General features: G+C 51.5%; 5 protein-coding genes across 5 annotated transcripts; 3 read left to right on the top strand and 2 right to left on the bottom strand.

Moving 5' to 3' along the window:
* The first annotated feature begins 123 nt into the window (after positions 1-123).
* Positions 124-2219, top strand: LAESUDRAFT_753416 (uncharacterized protein). Its single transcript, XM_040911774.1, has 3 exons — positions 124-1332; positions 1426-1798; positions 1871-2219. The coding sequence occupies exons 1-3, from the start codon at positions 250-252 to the stop codon at positions 1960-1962; spliced, it is 1548 nt and encodes a 515-aa protein (XP_040757688.1). The 5' UTR covers positions 124-249; the 3' UTR covers positions 1963-2219.
* Positions 2220-3032: 813 nt separating this feature from the next.
* Positions 3033-4381, bottom strand: LAESUDRAFT_57425 (uncharacterized protein). Its single transcript, XM_040903011.1, has 2 exons — positions 4297-4381; positions 3033-4245 (listed from the first exon to the last, which is right to left on the bottom strand). Exon 2 carries the CDS (start codon positions 4147-4149, stop codon positions 3139-3141), a length of 1011 nt encoding a protein of 336 aa, XP_040757687.1. The 5' UTR covers positions 4150-4245; positions 4297-4381; the 3' UTR covers positions 3033-3138.
* Positions 4382-5624: 1243 nt separating this feature from the next.
* On the top strand, positions 5625-6412 carry LAESUDRAFT_816777 (uncharacterized protein). The gene is made up of 2 exons (XM_040914811.1): positions 5625-5651; positions 5712-6412. The coding sequence occupies exons 1-2, from the start codon at positions 5633-5635 to the stop codon at positions 6272-6274; spliced, it is 582 nt and encodes a 193-aa protein (XP_040757686.1). The 5' UTR covers positions 5625-5632; the 3' UTR covers positions 6275-6412.
* An 884-nt stretch (positions 6413-7296) lies between these two features.
* On the bottom strand, positions 7297-8988 carry LAESUDRAFT_688728 (hemolytic lectin LSLb). Its single transcript, XM_040906001.1, has 4 exons — positions 8369-8988; positions 7938-8308; positions 7572-7877; positions 7297-7518 (listed from the first exon to the last, which is right to left on the bottom strand). The coding sequence occupies exons 1-4, from the start codon at positions 8650-8652 to the stop codon at positions 7427-7429; spliced, it is 1053 nt and encodes a 350-aa protein (XP_040757685.1). The 5' UTR covers positions 8653-8988; the 3' UTR covers positions 7297-7426.
* A 466-nt stretch (positions 8989-9454) lies between these two features.
* On the top strand, positions 9455-10627 carry LAESUDRAFT_816775 (uncharacterized protein; the record flags this gene model as incomplete). The annotated part of the gene is made up of 5 exons (XM_040914810.1): positions 9455-9639; positions 9790-9940; positions 9992-10151; positions 10208-10402; positions 10471-10627. The coding sequence occupies 4 exons, from the start codon at positions 9455-9457 to the stop codon at positions 10318-10320; spliced, it is 609 nt and encodes a 202-aa protein (XP_040757684.1). The 3' UTR covers positions 10321-10402; positions 10471-10627.
* Between the last annotated feature and the right edge of the window lie 1984 nt (positions 10628-12611).

Below are 12611 nucleotides of genomic sequence, written 5' to 3'. Positions count from 1 at the left end.
TGATGGTGGCTTTGATCTGGCCGCTTTGGGGTTTTCCGCATAATGCGCGAAAACAGTCGAAAGGCCGCACAAGAACTGGCTAACCTCCGGCCGCCCACGGAACACGTTTTGACGGCAGCCATCAAAGCCGTGTGGCCACATTGTAAAATATAGAGTCCGCGACTTCCCCACAAGCTCGGGGCAGATCGTACAAAAGCCCTCCCTGCTGGACGAGTCGTCATCCGCTCCCTTCCGTCCCGTCGCTCCGATATGCCACCCTCGAACGCAGTACAAATGTTCTTCTTTGTCCCCGCCCCGCGCGTAACCATCCTCTGGCTTGACGATGACATCCTCTCCGAAATTCTGTCACTCCTCTCTATGAAGAATTCTCTCAACCTCTCGGAAACATGCCGTCGATTGTACCCGGTCTCTAAGCACAACGCTCTAAAGGAAGTGACGATGTCAAAGGCCGAACAGCTTCCGCTATTTTGTAGCAGGTATCTGATCTCGCAAACGCCGCGGCATGTCTGGGTTCTGCGGACGCTCGATTTGAGCACTGTCGCCACTCCCTTTCCCGTCTCCTCTGCTAGACTCCTCGAAGACCTTCTAAGGGAAGCTGAAAATTGCAGAGTCCTCAAGCTCGCAAATATGGAGAATCTCGTCACAAGCAGTTTTGGGCTGGGCCATGCGTTGGCTGCTCTTCGTCGCTTGGAAGAAGTCAAGCTACACTTGGTCGGTCCATGGGCTCTGATGGTGCTCACAAGTCTCAGAAGCCATCCAATCAAGATTTTTCTGGATACCTTCGTGGACATTGGGTACGATCGTTTGTTTGAGGCGTTATCGTATCCCGCATTCTCCAGCCTTCAAACCCTCGGCCTGAATAACCCACCGAAGAGAACGGAAGTCAAGAACGCTCACTTGCATCAGCTTCCATCCATTCGCTCGCTTTGGCTGTCTCATTCTCGCGTTCCACAGTATGAATTGGTGCACGTCCTGCCCAATGTACGCGCATTGCGCCTCAGCGATGTCGTATATTGGAACAAGATCAGAACCTTCTGGTACTGGCACTGTTACGAAATGATACCGTGCTGGCCCGTGCTAGACTTTGTCTCCACATCGGGACAATTCGGGTGGCACTTACACTGTCCAATCCACTGGCTGAACGCAGATAACATCCTCGACGGCCACCTCCACTGTGGAGACATCGACGAGAGTCTGATTTTAGAAGAACTCAGGGACGGACTTCCAGTTGTGTTCTCTTTCCGTGTAATTGACCGTCGACATCACATCTTCTGGACGTGGGTCCTCCAGCGAGCGATGACCAGGCTTCGCTGTCTGGAATTTGAGCTAGTAGTCTGTTCATATTGGGTATGACGTTGGCTCCTACCTGGTAAGCCATTCACATCCATTCTCTCCTCAGGAGAGAAAGCTGATCATGGGATGCAGGAAGAAGTGGCATCCATACTTGCGCAATCAAATATCATATACATCCACATCCGTTTCCGTCCCATCTCTCTCTATACCCCTCCAGTCTGGTGGCAACTTCCTCAAACGTTCTCGCGGGGGCTGACCGATATCTCACGCACATTCAAAGATATCCCATCGCTGCGTTACCTCTCGATTGACTGCGCCGCATGCGATGCTCAGGATAGTGACCTTGGTAACAAGCGCAATTTCCTGCGCGAAGAGCCCCAGTGGTGGCGCATGTTTACCGTGCAGAGTGGCGACAAAGTGGTAAGACGTATTCCCTCCTTTATAGGCGAGCAGATCCGAGAAAGGTTGCATTCCCCGGCTTATGATTGTATGCAAGAATTTGACGGTGAGCCACGTTGCTTTGCAGAATGCGTCGGATTATGAAACTCGTGTACTGATCTTTTGCATACGTGCGCAGACTCGGAATGGTTCGCCCAAGAAGACGCGCCAACCAATGCAAGAGCCGTTCGAGAGACAGGACTCTGTCATCCCAGTGCCTTCGGTCACTAATCTTCATCAACAGTTGCGAAAATGCCTTCTACGTATCATTTGCTACTTTTACTTGCATTCCGCCTCATTCACAATCCAAATGTCGCATGCAAATTTCCACTCTCTTGATTTTATCATCTCTAGGAATCTTCCTATACTCCATCTACTGGTCTGCTTCCTATTACTATCACCCAAAATCGAGCATCGCATACTTTCCTCGGTCCTTGCTCCATTTCATTTACTACTGCTTCATCATTCCTGTACATCTGGAACTGTCAACCATATCTCTGTCAATTTCGATCAAACCGCCGCCCTCGTTCCGTCCTACCCTTCCGGCACTTGGCTTGTACATGATGACGCTTAAGTCCAAGATAATAACTATTACGGGAGGTTACTGGAACAGCAAATCAATTTCTATGCACATATATAAGAAGTGCTAGCACCCATATGAACACGAACTCATCAAAATCTTTGAAGTCTATTTATGCAGGCGCGGTGCCCGCAGAACACGATGGCAATGGTTGCAGAAATAATGAAGTAGCCACTAGGTTGTAGATAATTAGTAAGCCAACTCACGGAAATCTAGGAAGTCTACATATGCAGGCGCGGTGCTCGTAGAACACAATATAATGAGACGGTAGCAGCAGTTGTAGCGATCTCAAGTAGTTACTAGGGTCGATGGCAGATCTAAGGACAGTCTCATAATTGAGTGGATGCTATAATATCCCAACCTCGACGTTCACCTGAACAAACAAATGATCATCATACCAATACGTTCAATCGTACTTATCCAGCCCCCTCAACATCTTCGCCGTGGCCGTTCCCTCCATCTCAGCCATCGCTCTCACTTTTCTCCCCTCCACACCATCCTCGACCGCAAACCAATCCGGCTCGTATGCATTCCTCACCTCCGGTGCACTCGGCTGCAGAGCGACGTATCGCACGCTCGGCACCGCCAAAGAGATAAAGCGTGCAACGGTGATCATGTCAGGTGGGGAAGCACGCTGAGCCGTCAGCAGTGTGGGCACAGGTACAGCTTCGTTACCAGGGAGAGCGACATGGGACAGAGAGGGAGAGGAAAGCGGAGACTGCGCGGGAGAGGGCCGTGGGGTGGGGAAGGAGGCGGGCGTGTCGCTGTAGAGTGCGAGGCCCGCAAGTGGAAGAGTCGAGAGTGTCTGCGCAACACGGATCTAGAAATCAAATGAAATGAAGGATGCAATATCGTCCAATTAGCCACCGCATATGAAAGAGAACGTAGACACGCACCATCCACGACGTGACGCCAGCTAGCGACTCGCATCCATGCAATATCAACTCCAGGAACTTCAAGTTCCCCGCCACCTCCGGTATGCGCGCGACGAACGCGGCATCAGGAACCGATACGTCTACAAAGCACGAAAGCACGACAGGTTGCGTGCGTTTAATGAACCGCAGTGCGTTATTGATCGCGAGTTCATCCGCAGGAAGGGGGTTGCGAAGGTCTACCCGGCGCACGGGCCGAGCAAGCGGAAGGATTGGGTGGCCCGAATCAACGCGGTCTAGGCATGGCCAGCCATCTTGCGGGAGCTCTATGTCTTTCATACCCCAGTCTGCACCGAAAGACCCTCCGCCGTCGACGAACTGGAGGGAGCGTACGTGGGGGAACGCACGAGTAAGGATAGATAGCTCGGGAATCTCTCCGCCGAGACAAACGGTGTGGAGGAACTCGCAGCCGGCGAGCGCATCCACGATTTGCGGGCGCGCCTGAACGAGTGCGTCCATGCCCCAGACGGTGACTTTCTGGAGGTTCTTCCCCCTCGCAAGCATCTCACTCAGCATACACACACATTCAACGTCCACAGCCCAAACTCCACAAACTCGCTTGCGCACGGTATCGCGCATAATCGTAAGCGATCGGAGACATGAAAGGCGGGTGGAGACGTCGGCGAGCATGTAACGACAGAAGGAGGTGAGCTGGTGGGCGGCTGTGCGTGCAGGTTTGTGGAAGACGCCGCCGAGGGATACGTGGGCGAGGACGCGGGCCATTGCAAGCGCATGAGCTTGATGGGATGTAAGCGCAAGCTGGGCTGCATCGTGTGGTGAGAGGAATGCGAGTACGAGTGACAGCACGTCGTGATTGAGCGAGAGAAGACTTGTCATGGCGGCCGTTGTCGTCGTTGCGGTGATGTCTATGGCTCTATGAGTGGATGTGTGAGAGCAATCCTGCATGCGGGGATGGGGGATGCGGGGAAGCTGGAGTACAGCGGGGTGGGGCACAGCCCAGTTTAAAGTCTAAGTCTAATAACGGGGGAGAAAGATGGAAGTCTATGAAAAACTTGAGTCAGCGCCGAGACGTGATCCGTGGCTGGCCCTAACCTCGATCCGAGGCTCCCTGCCGTTCCGTTCCATCCCGGCTCCTTGAGCTCCTCCTACGGGCCACCGCTGGCCACCGTTCCAGGCGCTGAACTTCCTCGCCAACATTCAGCCGAATGCAACCGTCGAGGAGCAGGACGCTCCACTTGGCTTCATTCGGGGCACGGCCGGACCAAGTCTTGCAAGCACGGCGGCTCGTGCTGTGTTGCCCTAGATTGGTTGCGACGGCAGGAGGGACAGCCTGTTCATTCACTTCTATCCTTTCCGTTTCACGATGACTTTGATTGGTGGAGATAGGTATGATGCTTCGCCTTGTTGAATGCAGACTCCATTCGATCGCTGTGCATGCATGCTGACACGGTGCTGATTGCGGCACCTCCGACTCGATGACAATTGCACTGCTCCGAGTTAGACAGTCGACGCACGCTCGACGGTCCTCCGGTTGCACCCCTTGCATGTTACAAATCAGTTGCAGGAACGACCCGTGCAGGTTGATACGGAACCATGCATCCGATGATCTTCCTGTCAGCAATGCATGCGGAATGATTGACAAGCAGCCGAGGTAGTTGGATGCAAGCAGCAGAGGCGAAAGAAGAAAGCTGTCACCACTGCGCCCCGTGAGCACCCGCCCTAAACTAGCGCAAGTCATGGGATTTCTGTCATGCGACGCGATTGGGAGCGCTAACGTCGGGAAGTTTCCTTTATAGGACACTTTTTCGACCGTTTTGGAAGCTAGCGCCCATCGCAATTTCCCTTGAGCTCGTACTACCGATATCAATACTGATCTGTGTCAACAACGCACTTCATTTACGCACGCAGTTATTCCTTTGAAAGAAAGAGGTACTAGGATGCTTACTGCATCCATCAGAAACTTGAGCCGGCAATGATATTCGACATCCCCTGGTGTATCTCTTAAACTTCTGAACAGCCTGCCTCTGTGGTCTTGATCTATGAATTATCACCTTTGAGGCATGATGCATCTGCTTTTGATGGTATTTCTCACAGCTGCATGACAAGATGCCGGATTGAGGATATCAACCCTCACGACCTCGAAGCTGCTGGACTGGTGACTCGGAGCCTGCTTGTGGTCATCTAGTACTCGGGATGCTTTGCATTTACCAGATTGTCCTAGAAAGGTCGTCCAAGGGTATTCAGTAGCTGACTATCTATCCCGATATGTCGCGCGACATCATGCAGCCAGGCGGGCCAGCAGCCAGTCAGGAACGTAATGTCAGCCCAGAAGGCAGACATGTGAGTAGTCTCTGCTCTTCATCTTTCCAGGACACCTCTACAACACCTCCGTTGATTCAATATATCTTTCAAGCTCTAGCACGCAAGTATGGCCTCCCTCACTCCTGGTGAGTAAACAATCCCGGTTCTGTCATTCCTCAAACTCCTCCTGACCATCTTATCGACAGATGTCATAGCGGGTCTCGTCCTAGTTATTGTGGTACTGGTAATCCTACTCTCCGCTACGTCCATCGTCCTCTACCACCGCCGCACCATCGCCACACAGCCCATCTTCTGTGACTCTCCCGCACTCTCCAGCGACTCGCCCGATCCCGAAAAGGGCCCCATCCGTCCCTTTTCCTCACGCATCCCCACATCTCCCAAGCTGGCCATCTCGAGGCCATACAACCTCAAGCACAAGATCCGACGCAAGCCGCCAGCGCCCCTTCTTCTACTCTCCCCCGAGCCCGAAATCTACCCGCCCCAGCCCACCCAGTCGATCACCTCGCTCAACGTGACCATCTCCCCATCGAAACCCCACGTCGTCAAGGTCGAGACCGAGGGCGGCGGCAGTGTCGGCGTGGAGCTGCGCGTCACGCCTCCGACGCCCGTCGCCAGCCACACCGAGTTCCCCACGACGCGTTCCGAGTACTTCAGGATGATGCGCATGGCTGGGCTGCCGCTGCCGACGGGTACTGGGATGGTGCCTGCGATGAGCGAGACCGACGGCAGGAAGTGGTATTTCATGTAGGGCCCTTCGTCGGCGTGACCTTCCAGCATTTGGCTTCGCGAGCTGTCCATACATCGGCCGTCCATGCGCCTTGTGCAGCACAAGTTTCGGCTGCTCGCCAGTGCGACTCCTGCTTTTCTGTCCCCTATGAATACCCTCAGACTTTTATTTCAGTACGAGTTGTTGATTCGAAACTCTAGAAGGGATCATATGAGCAATACATCATAAGGTCACTTAGCGCATGAACCACCACCGTGCATATTGGTCCATGACGCATCTCTGGACACGTTAACTCCGATCACGACGCAGAATCCTGGCTCTCACTGCTTTCTAGCCTGCTCTGCCTGCAGTGCTCTGCGTTCTGCACGTCCCGCGGCTGCTTCAGCTTTCTGTCAGCCACACCCATCTGCTCAATGTATAACTGACCATCAGGTCCGAAAACGAGGTCGTACGAAAGACAGCCAAACCAACGAATATCAGCATACCGCACACTTGTGTGCAATCTGCGGACCCTCAATGTGTCTCTCCGACCTGATACTAATCCGTAAAGTCTCGAACGTATCTCCTTGCAGCTGCGCTAAGCCTAGGAGTCATCGCTCCGGTGACGTTTATGTTTGAAGTCGCGCAGCGCAGAGAATGGCGTTGCACCCGCAGCGCGACGGGATGACAACACTTCATATGCAAATCTTATGGAATGACCTGATGTTTGCTAACTGCCGTGAACGGCTCAACGTATGCAAAATCTGAGAAGGGCAGACTAGTAGCTCCTTCAAGTACTCAATTTCTTTATCATCTTGCCATTAGGCTATTCACATGCTGCCCAAGTCAGATTTTCCATCTGTCAACTGGCGACGGACGATAAATAGTCGATGTTATGGGAAAGGCGAGCTCGAATTGGCAGCAGCAATGCGACGATAAGTCGTGAGGAAGGCTTGTAGACAGTGTCCGGAAGGAAAAGCCTTGTGTGTGATTTGTAGTTGTCAATGCCCGTATCGGCATCAGGTTTGCTCTCCTTAGTGAGAAAAAGTCTTGATCACGACGTTCTGGTAGTGATCAATTCTGTCAAAGACAGCCCTATATCGACGCCTTGCTACTGGACTCGGATCCTGGATATTGATAGCAAATACACACCCCTGACAAAATGCGGGGGACAGCGATTTCGAACGTCTTACCCTATTGCAAGAGCTCCCTATGGTGCGTACTAAATGAATGAGAAATAAATTCGAGCTTCCTCTCACGAGAGGGCGTACTGTTTTCAATCATATCTGACAGAATCCATCGGCGCACGATCCACACGCATAATGACCGCGACGCTCACCTAGCTCGTGATGGGAATATGCAGGTTCAATGAAGAGACGCAGGTTCCATGTCCATACGCCTCGCCAGAGTCCCTTCGACTCCAGCTTGACGCCCGTCTTCTCCGAGCTTAGGTACATCGTGTATGGGACCTCAATTTCACCTTTTTGTATGGTCGCAATCGCCCGCACGGTCTCTCCAGGGTCCGCGTTCATCCGGAGAGTCGCGACGTACTTCTTCACAAACTCATTCCGCTCACCCCACCTCATCTCCCGGTTGGAGTACGGGTCTCCTGTCAGCCCGGTTTCGTCAACCTCAGGTACGGCTGCTGCGCAAGCAGGATGGATAGTTCAACCCACAGAAACACGGACGCAGCAGCCGCACGCACCTTTCAGCGTAGTGCCTGCGGCCAAGTTGAACCCCGCGCCGTATTCAAACATGCCGCTGTGTGTCTCAGACTCGCACAACTCGAGCGTCGTACTCTGCAACTGCTTCGTACGATTCTCGAACGTCTGCGACGCGAGTACCCTTCTCGCCGAAGAGACGATCCTACCGAGCTTGAGGTCGTACTCGACCTTGTCGACGTGCACAGCCTCGAAAAGAAAGCTGAAATAGTGATCTGTATGAATCTCATTTGCGGTGTAGTTCCAGACCTGCGGCTCCATATGCGTGCGCGAGAACAGCGCCACGCCGGCTGAGGGCATGACGAGTCGGAAATTCCCCAAGTACCGACCCTCGCCCGGCTCGATCCTGAACCAGCTGATGAAGCGGCGACGGTGAGCCCGCGACACTGCACACCGAGAGTCCCGAAAGACTCACTTATCACCATATTTCCCATCGCCACCGATATGTCCCACGCGCGGATCCATATGGGTGCGCGAGAAGAGCACATTACCCGTCATTTTACCCTTGATCGCGTACAGGCCCGCATTCTTGCCGGTGCCATGAATGAGCGAAAAGTACTGGGAGGCGTCATCGTCATCGATCTCGGCGGAATGACCAAATTCCGGAAGCGCATTCGTTCGCGAGAAGAGGACGTGCTTGCTGGCATAACCGAGTAGGCGGAAGTACAGACCCTCTGGTGGAATGTAGATATCTCGCATGACAAATGATTAATGATCGCTACGGGGTGTGTGTCGCCGTGCCCACAGCGTAGGTCAAGACGCGGATTACTGATGCACTGTCAGTGGGTCGTGTATGATGACCGACCCGTTCGGAAAGAAAGACTTCAAATTCAAGAAGCTTGAAGGCTGGCTTTCGTACACGGATGCGTTCAAACTTCACAGTCGAACTATCCTGGTACCCAGGAATCCAGCAGGTGCAGCAGCACACGTTGGGTTTTGAGCTAGCAAGAAAGGGCGGCAGGTGGCTGCACGGTGAAGAATCAAGACTGCTGTCTGTCGTGAGGCTGCAAGTGTCTACATAAACCACGTTGATCGATGATCAGGTGCATCAGCAAAAAGTGTGTTTATCCCTGTCGCGCTGCGCAACGCCAGATAGCGCCCATAGCCTGGTTAGCACGGTCACTGCTATTAGCCCTCTATACGTCTATATAGGCAACATTCTCCCTTCTATCATGAATTTCATTGGACAATTGATTCGTTTCGATCCATCGCTGGGGTATCTATATACGAGGTAACGCATGAGAAGAAAATTGTTGTGCCGAAGGTAGGCATTTAAGAAAATCCCTTTCACTTTGTCGAGAGAGAAGTTGTTAGAGCACCATTGACTGTCCATTGCAGAGCTCAAGATTCACTAGGTAAGGCGGACTTACCGATACAGCTACCCGCTATGCAGGCGTCACGGTAGCAAGATTACTGCTGAATGTAACGTTCAACTGTTCAACATTGTGCTGTTGAGCTCGCTTTCTGTTGAACACCAGAAGGTCCAATCGACTCGGACAGTATGTCGTCCACGGAGTTGTCGGCTACGGACCTGCAGTCGATCCTGCAGTTCACCATCTCTCTTACTCGCTCTGCCGGTGAGATCATCTTGCAAGGCTCGCAAGCGATTCTCTCATCAGGCAATGTCAACGAGCAGAAAAATCCGGTTGATCTAGTGACCGAGTACAACGTGAAGGTCGAAAGCTTGTGAAGGGGGAGCTTGGGGAGAAGCATCCAAACTTTAAGTTGTGAGTAGCCTTCTGAATGCCCGACCTCATGCCGCACCAGTGCAGGCTCTATACAAGATGTGACTGTCTCGACTTGATTGTATGCTCATCATTTCGACTTACCATACAGTATCGGAGAAGAGTCGTACGCCGCTGGGGCTCGGCCTTTTTTGACTGATGAAGCGACTTTCTGCGTTAACCCAATCGGTGCGTTTGTGCGGCTCTCCACACTTCATGTGCGTACAAGTTCGAATGCTATGGTAAATAGGACAACAAATTTCGTACGTAGCTTTCCGCATGTCTGCATTTCGATCGGGCTGATATACAAGAAGACTCCTGTGCTTGGTGTAATCTACAACCCATTTCTCGGCCGGTTGTATGCCGGCGTACTAAAGGGTCAGAGATCGTACCTCGTGCATGGCAAACGTGCACCGGTGAAGCTGCCGATTGCTAAGCCACGACCTCTGCCGTCTCTCTCTCAAGCTCTCATTGGTATGCAGGGTTTCAGCCGCTTCTCGGAGCTGTTGTCGCTTAGAACTCATGTGGAGGTGCCGAACGGGGTTCCGATCACTCTGAGGACGTTATCCGCACCAAGGGCGACTCCTTCAAGAGACTCGCAGGAAATCCTGCAAAAGTCGTGAAAGGAGCCAAATGGCACTGACTGTGCTTAGGCTCATTCACGATAGGGCTGATATTCTGATGTCTGCCTGATATCATTCATCAATGGACATTCCTTTCAAAATGTAGGTTAATCGACCGAATTTAACGGGATATGGACCACAGATCTTACTTACTCAGAAATGAATTTTAGCCTCTTCTCGTGTACCATTATCTCTAGTTGCTGTTGAACTCTTTGCTGACCCTCTTGTTGGCTTTGATTGTCATCCTTGGGATTTTTGACCAAGCAGTCCTCGTCCTTTCTCCGAGTGGATCTATCACAAACTTAGGATGCAGAGCGCCGACTAAGCCTATGACTTTATGATCAAACACTTACTGACTGTTGTCGACGTAAGGATGGACACAAAAATGATCAAGGTAAAGCAGCGACTTGCAAGTGGTCGCTGGTGACACTGTATGGATAGGCGTAGCAGAGATGAGAATAAGTCTGGGGGACTTAGACGCCTCAGAGCTCTGGCTTATATACATGAGCGGAGGGACCCTTGGTACCCTGATACCCCAGAACCGCTAGCTAATGGACATTGTCTGATTGGTTACCACTACCTGTCAGACTACGTCTGTCATGTATGCCGAATCTCCGAACTACTTAGTAAGACCATGGGAATGGTATTGCCTGTAATGGCTACATCTCCGGTGGCGTGGTATCTATCTACCTCGTGTATGTGAACTAATATACCCTTAAGGACATATCTCCGGTGTCGTGTATCCCCTTCGTTGGATTCTTCCGGAGTCCGACCGTTGCTTCTAGGTGGGATGATATTACTGTATAAGTTAGGCTTACCTGATACCAGCGCTACTTGTCACATGTGTGGATATCACGTGATATGTCACGTGACTAGACCTGGACCTTCGGGGCGCCTAGGACTGTTAGTACTTCGCGTACCGGTTCGTTCCTTTCTGAACAGCCTAGCGCTGATGTCAAGTGATGTCTTGGTCACGTGCAGAGGTGAAAACGTGAAAATCTGTGACAGTACCCCCCCTTCTAGACAGTTCGTCCCGAATCTGGCTTTTTGCGTGGTTTCTGGAAGTAATTATCGCCTGTTGAACCAAATCCACGGTGACCTCGGGCTGAGGGTTTGAGGTAATCAACCAGTGAAACGACAGGGGTAATAATACGTTCAATGATAAGTTGAGCAACCCGATCGCCCAAATTGACTGTGAAGTCATCATTTGTATTATTGATTAGCAAAATCTTGATTTCGCCTGTGTATCCTCTGTCGATAACACCAGCCCCTACGTCAATGCCTTTGACAGCTAACCCACTTCGTGGTGCAATTCGACCATAGGTCCCTCGAGGTGTTGTAAAATGAAGTCCTGTGGATACCAATCCTCTTGAGTGTGCTCGGATGGTTGTTGGTTCTGATGCGGCTAAATCCATTCCAGCATCGTCTTCATGGGCATATTTTGGTGCGTGTGCATTTGGATTGTCTAATGTAATTTGAAGATCTCTAGAATGATCCCAATCATCTCTATCCTGATCGTATATCTGAATGGTATCAGTGGCGGGGTCATAGACTTGACCTGTTCTCCTGGGTGGAAAAACGCCATCGACCGGAGTTGTATCAATGAGAGATATTGGTTGAGGTGCGTCAGGATATTTTCTGTGAAATTCCTTGATGAGACGCGGAGATTTCTTCAAATTTGCTGCGGGTTCCCAAGTTTCTTTGGCTTTAGAATAACCCTTCCAATGCACCAAATATTGAAGTTTGCCACGAATGACGCGAGAGTCGACTATGTATTCGACTTCCCATTCTTCGCCAGTCTTCTTCTTAATAGGAGGACAGGGTCTGAGAGTGCGATCTGGTATTTCATCTTTGTGGTAGAGCGTGAGCTTGGACGCATGAAAAACTGGATGAACGCCGTATTGTCGTGGCATTTTGAGTCTATATGTGACTGGTCCTAGTTTTTCTACGATTTCGAAGGGTCCATCTCTCCGTTGTGCCAGTTTGGCTCTCGATGTCTGCCAATCTTTAGTGGAGAGTAATACTTGATCTCCAACTTTGAAAGGTGCGGGTCGTACGGATTGATCGTAGTACCACTTCATGTGCTCGGCTGCCAATAGAATGGCTGCTTTTGCTTGCTCTTGCGCTTCTACTCGTGCCTGCATTATGGAATCTAGCGTATTATGCTTTATAGGGTCCATTATTGTTGGTTCTGCACGTGGATGTCTACCGTATTCGACAAAGAATGGCGAATTCTTAGTGGCTTCAGAGGCCTGATTGTTATAGGCGAATTCGGCAGTTGGGAGTAGTGTACTCCAGTCTTCCACGCGTT

The sequence above is a fragment of the Laetiporus sulphureus genome (genome assembly GCF_001632365.1).
Source record: "Laetiporus sulphureus 93-53 unplaced genomic scaffold LAESUscaffold_100, whole genome shotgun sequence".
Taxonomy (NCBI): domain Eukaryota; kingdom Fungi; phylum Basidiomycota; class Agaricomycetes; order Polyporales; family Laetiporaceae; genus Laetiporus; species Laetiporus sulphureus.
The sequence above is the reverse complement of the archived record's forward strand: the minus strand, read 5'-3'. Positions and strand labels throughout refer to the sequence as shown.